The 6,410-nt window shown below is 34.1% G+C and overlaps 2 protein-coding genes across 2 annotated transcripts; one reads left to right on the forward strand and one right to left on the reverse strand.

Annotated features, from left to right (window-relative positions):
• The first annotated feature begins 1,589 nt into the window (after positions 1-1,589).
• Positions 1,590-2,395, forward strand: LOC131428948 (uncharacterized). The gene is made up of 4 exons (XM_058593005.1): positions 1,590-1,747; positions 1,849-2,044; positions 2,098-2,244; positions 2,303-2,395. The coding sequence occupies exons 1-4, from the start codon at positions 1,734-1,736 to the stop codon at positions 2,393-2,395; spliced, it is 450 nt and encodes a 149-aa protein (XP_058448988.1). The 5' UTR covers positions 1,590-1,733.
• Positions 2,396-3,078: 683 nt separating this feature from the next.
• On the reverse strand, positions 3,079-5,477 carry LOC131428949 (putative nuclease HARBI1). Its single transcript, XM_058593006.1, has 5 exons — positions 5,353-5,477; positions 5,210-5,297; positions 3,754-4,101; positions 3,548-3,692; positions 3,079-3,470 (listed from the first exon to the last, which is right to left on the reverse strand). The coding sequence occupies exons 1-5, from the start codon at positions 5,475-5,477 to the stop codon at positions 3,079-3,081; spliced, it is 1,098 nt and encodes a 365-aa protein (XP_058448989.1).
• Positions 5,478-6,410: the final 933 nt, after the last annotated feature.

Raw genomic sequence — 6,410 nt, forward strand, 5'->3', positions numbered from 1 at the left:
AAAAATATAGGAATATATCGCTAGGCAATTTTGCAGATGTCGAGCATCTTGACTCGACAAGACTTTTGGAACCGGAGAGGTTAAGTAAACAAACAGTAGTGGACACAGCAGCTATGCGGTAGGTACAATGAACGAAAGCGATTCATACCATAACTTGATTACCACTGATCGATGTGACTGTGTAAAATTTGAAAAATAAAAAACATTATGACAAAACTTTTTCTGTTATTCTTGTTCTGAAATAGAAATTCATACAACTTTTCTGTATGTTTGAAATAACTAGAAGTTAAATGCCAAAACTTTCATGGCTCTGGTTACAACAAGAGAACAATGTGAAACTAAGATGCGGTCATGGTTACGCTAATCATCCCAATTGCAATAGTTATTCATACGATATGCTGTTCAATATTACTATTCTAGAGCCAAAATCATGAATAGTAAAAATGAACTTGACTGTTGTTGAAACCATCCGAATTAATAGTCGGTTGAAAACCACTATACTCTCATGGTCGGATTGACCGCCCCATATAGTAATTGTAACCATACAATTTTTCTGAGTGTATATACATAATTGTGCCTATTTCTCATCCTCCAACGCAAGACAAAATCGAACTCGTTTTGTTACAATATTTACTTGCTTCTGGTCTGCCGCCACTTAATTTCTGGTGAAAACTACCGACACAATAAAAATAGTCTAGATGAACAACGTTGAGTCAAATAAATGGTTACCTTCCAACATCGCGAAAAAGTTAAATATATTATCAACGTAATTCAATAATTTATTGTGACGATTCATTTTCAAATATTTTGATGAAATCAGGCATCCCTGCAAGCAGCTGATCGGTGTTGACAAACGAGGGGAAACCAACTAGTAAAAAAACTTTTACATAACACAAGGGGTGTACCGATAGTAAATAGTTCGCGCAGTACAATATAGGTGGAACTAGTGCATCACGAAAAATTATTTTTATAAGAATTTACTCATACTGTCATGTCTGTTAGTCTGTGTTACTACTTTGTAAAATAATTTCTATTCATGTTTCAGTAGAACCAGAAATCAGTAATGATTTTCATCGCTACTAGCTTTGACGCTTTGTTGAAAACGTAGCACATCCCTACATATGCGAGTTGTTTATAGCGAGAAAAGGAAAAAAGAAAACCATAATTTTAACAAAACTCGCACGAAATCTCGCGAAAGAAAAGCTTTTTAACTGATATTTTTCGCCAAATGCATAGTAAAATCATTTACTATGTTTTTGATTTTTCGTGAATTGGGTTAGTATTTTAGAAATTTGCAATTTAGGGTGAAATTTCAGCGACAAAGCAAGAGGAAGCAGTGGCCCTTATTCTGCGAGTCGAGTGAGGTGAGAAAAGTCGAGTCACCCGAGTCACACGATTCCGACAGTCGAATGCAGTGACAAAAGTCACCATGAGTGAACTCCGATGAACTCTCACCGTATTCTTGCAGTCGAATCACGGTGACAGAAGTCACTACGGGTGAGTTTTAAAGTCGGTACCGATAAAGCAAGTGACAGCAAGTGACAATTTCTTTTCACCGCGAATGTAAATTTTGTTTGCAAGTAGGTTAAATACGTATTTGATAGAAAAAATCTTAAATTGTGCTGTGCAAAATTCATGCCTTTGTAAAGCATCTTTGGTTTTCAGCTATTGAGCAACTGCCGCCGTTGAATTGAAATCAAAAATTGAGGCCAACTAAACAAAGCGAAGTGAAAATGGATACAAAACGGTAGTTGTAATGAAATTTGTTTTATTCGTTCATTTATTTTTATGAATTTCTTTGAATATAAGGTAGATAATGAACAATTTGTTTTTAATACAAATACTTAGGTTGAAAGTAACGAATAGAAATCAATTCGAGGCGATGGTTTCTCACATGGAGAAAAATCCTCATATAGCAAAAGGGCAAAGGTTTGCTGAAACGGCAAATATCTCGAAAACAAATTACAATGTATTTTGGAATCGTTTAACCGCTGATTTGAATAGTCTTGGACCTCCCATTCGTTCTATAATGGAATGGCAGAAAGTGAGTAAGAACTATTTTCAATTATTTTTAATATCAACGATTCGTTGTTATAGGTATGGAGTGACTATAAGCTGAAAATAAAACGAAAGCTTGGTTATAACAAGAACGAAACCCGAGCTACTGGAGGAGGAAACAACAGAATGGTGCAGCTTTCATCATGTGAAGAAGCCGTTTCAGGTCTTCTATCATTGGACGTGGCGGTAACAAAAAACTTTTGTAAATAAAGCAAATAGAGAAACAGTGTCCTTTTTACTACAGGTAGTGTGTTTGGATTGGAGTCGAACGCAAGTTCATCGACCACACCAGCGAATCAACTATCCAGTGAAATTGAACGATGTGATGAAAATTTAGTTTATTTAGAGAATGAAAATCCGGAGATAGTAGATGAAAATGCTAACATTCGTCGCTCGCATAGTCTGCCACGGAACAATCAACAGAAAAATCGGGAAAAACTTTTGAAATCACAAACAGAATACATTAGAAGCATTAGAAATAATGTTAGAGAAATAGCTAAGTATTCGAAAAAAACTTTGCAGCTAAAAGAGAAAGAACTCGACATAAAACGACAGGGAAACTTGATGAAGGAAAATCAGCATCAAGAGTTAATAAAATATAAGCTAGCAGTTCTTGAATACAAGAAAAAAAAATTGGAGCTTATGTCAAAAATGTGATATGTTTAAGTTAAACCGTTTTTAACCCCTAACATTTGTGTTAAATTATTAAGAATTCAAACTAACATCAATCGAGGTTTTAGTGAAGCGTAAAAATATAAATGTATATGTATGTATAAAGTGAAACTTTTACATCTTTTACGTATGTATAAGGTAGAACTTTTTACATCTCGAAATAAATGCTAAAAAGATCAGATTTCAATAAAATTCGAATAAAAACATAAATTAAAATTTCAATTAAAACGAAATAAACTTGATTCGATCATTTGAAGACACTAAATAAATACATAAGCTAAGATTTAAAACGAATGTGGTTATGTTTATTGAAAAAAAACATAATAAAATGTAACATTTAATTTATTTTTAAACAATCGAGTTCATTATTTGATTTCTTATTTCGTCGGCTAGAATTTGATTTTCGTTTTCATTAACATAGAACTCGGGATCTCCGTTTTCATTATCCGCGATAGATTCAAAACTGTCACTATTTGCTGGGACATTGAACTGCAATCTCAAATTGTGCAGTGCGGCGCATACATTTACAATTTTTGCTGCTTTTTTTGGTTTGTAATGCAACTGCCGAGCACCTAAAACACACCGGAATACATTTTTCAACACTCCGATTGTTCGTTCTATAGTCATTCGTGCTTTTGAGTGCATCTCATTGAATCTTGCTTGACTTGGTGAGCTTGGAGTTCGTGTAGTCGAACGGTAAGGAGTTATTAGGTACGGCTTAAGTGGATATCCAGCATCACCTGCAATCGAAGTGAAAGGAAGATTAACATCCATTGTATGACATGTAACCGACGAACGATGCAAAGCTTATTCTTACCTAAAAGCCAGGTGTTATGTTCGCCGTTTTGGTGCATTTCATTTAACATTCCATTTAGAGGACTACTGTTCCATATGAACGAGTCGTGATTGGACCCGGGATTGTTCGCATCTATATAGCGGACTTTTAGTTTATGATCACATACCTGATCAGATTAGAGAATTTGTTTTCAAAAAAGATTGGTTTTTGATAAATTAAAAACTTACAAGCATTATGTTGAAGCTATGAAAGCCTTTCCTATTGTAATAAAGATGTTGTACATTCGAGCTTGGAGTAATAATCTTCACATGAGTGCCATCAACACATCCTATGATTCCTGGGAATCCAGTTTTTTCATAAAACGCAAGTTTTATTGCATTCTTTTCCATTTCATTGATAGGGAATCTAATGGCACTAGGACAGACCTCAGATTCTAAAACATCAATTACAAGTGATAGCGATTTTGACAAAGTTGGTTGCGCCATCCCTACAAACAAATCATTACCAACTCCCTTTTGGTAGCTACCTTCAGCAAAAAACCGCAACGCTGCCGACAATTTTATTACTGGTAATACCTACACACTTAAAACCATTTCTTGAGCTCGGCATAATAAAATGCCGAAACTGATCAGCAACACGTAAATTTGCTGATTGCTCAGTAATCAATACGCATGTTTCTGAACTTCGTTAAATGCATTCACTGATATTTCGGTAAAATGCTAAACTTTGCCGAAATTTGGCATAATTGCTTGCTGAATTTATCAGTAAACAACAGATATGCCGACATCAGCAGAGACGTTTGCCGAGATTTCGGAATATGCGCTAGCTGTTGCCAAGATTCAGCACGACAGCTGTCATTTATTGCCGCGTTACATTTTCGCTTCGCATTATGCGATTATTTTCTAATGAAATTCTCGAGTGAAAAAATGGATAATCTTCGAAGAAGCGTGGAACCACTTGCAAGTATAAATATTGAATAAATATAGTGACATGTTTCGCTTTATAAAAAGCGACTTTATCAGAGCACTCGTCATTATAAGTGAAAAACACCCAACACGGGGCTCAAAGCGTCCTCGAGACAAAACTTTGGGTGATATGCGAAAAAATAACCCAATGCATGGAATAATTCAATAGATCAAAGTAAGTTTATTTTTTTAACAATATCGTATATGCATCATTAAATATTGAACATTTTTGTAAGCCAAAAATCAATACATATATTTATTTTCATATTTCCAGCTCGACTCAAGGTGGCCGCATCTGGAAACGCCGCTTTTTTATGCTACATGTTTTCAGGTAGAGGCTTTAAGCACTACTGGCAACAAATTTGTAAGCCTCCTTTAAGTGTTAATAAAATGAATTTTTGATCCTGAATGGCGTGTTTATAATGTTGAGAAATTACAAACAAAATTAATTGACTATATTTTTAATTACTGATGATTCGGTAATTTATTTTTTTTCATTTTTTCGTTTTATTGGATTGCCGAATATTCAGTGAACGTTTCACTGAGCAAACAGTAAATCTTATGCTGACGATTTCGGCAATATTTGACGTTTGTCAAATTTAAGGGTGCCGAGACGCTCAGTAATTTTATTTTTGCCGAGATGATTGCTGATTACTCGGCTGTGCGAATCTCGGCATTTTTTTGCCGAGATTCAGCTAAAAAATTTAAGTGTGTATGCAGATCCTACTGATGAACCTAATCTGTTTTCAACAATGTTCAACAAATAGCTAAACAGCTCTTTGGAAACTCGAAAATACTTTATAAATCTTGAAAAAGAAAATTGGAATTATTGATATCGTCACTATGAAGATGCAAACTTACGCATCGTGAGGCATATCTAAAGGATTACTCGAGTCTCTAATTTTTCGTCGTTCTAAGCGTACTAGAGAGTGTTCATCGTCAACTTCACTGCCGTCATCACTATACCAAAATTCGAAACAACTCATATTTTTTAATAGTTAACAAATTGAAAACAAACTTTTGAATGAAAGATTTACAAATATCAACTGTCAACTCGAAAGTGGTTAAGGCAGAGATGCCAGATTTTTTCATAAGAAATCTGTATTACTCAGAATGAAAAATCTGTATTTATCTGTTTTCATGTATGCATATTATATTTATGGTTTATTAATGAGAAATTTATGTTCAATATTATAAATGTCATCATTAACAGCAGTTAGCAATCGAAACTCACAACTTTAATTTGACCGTTAAAAGCCAATCATCAGTCTGTTGGCGTAAACTGAATATTCAATCTACAGCACTATCCAGCTTCATGAGGACAGTTGCTTGGTATGAATTATTTTGTGAGAGGAACGACGTTCCAGACCAAGAGATAGAAAATTATACGAAGGGCATCTGTGCTTCATGAAGATTCTAATACAAGCACAGTGTACCATACCCAGGTAATAATACGAATGCCTTATGGTTCTGATTATAATTAATAGGAATTTTTGATATTGTAATTGATTTTTCAATCACTACCTGTTTTATGACAACTATAATAAGTGTCTCTTTTGACAAGTAATATCTTAGTTTTTAAAGCTTCTATAAAACTCTTTACTCAGACTAACAACCGGACTAAAAATAAAACAACTTGTACTAGAATAAAATCATGCATACACTTTTAATATTACTTTCAAACATTTCCTTTAAAACATTATTATCAGCTCAATTCTTTCATAAATCTAGTTTTGTATGTGTGTGCGTATTCATTGAATGACAGTTTAATTTAAAGTAAATTCGATGGTGCTTTAGAACATGTATGACATATTTGTTGTGTTCTATTTGATTTATTAATTCTTAGCTTGAGTGTAATTTTCATTAAGGCAAGAAATCAAATCAACACTTAAATTAGACTCGTCCTTGCCGGAACCTCA

The sequence above is a fragment of the Malaya genurostris genome, chromosome 2 (genome assembly GCF_030247185.1).
Source record: "Malaya genurostris strain Urasoe2022 chromosome 2, Malgen_1.1, whole genome shotgun sequence".
In the NCBI taxonomy this organism is placed as follows: Eukaryota; Metazoa; Arthropoda; class Insecta; order Diptera; family Culicidae; genus Malaya; species Malaya genurostris.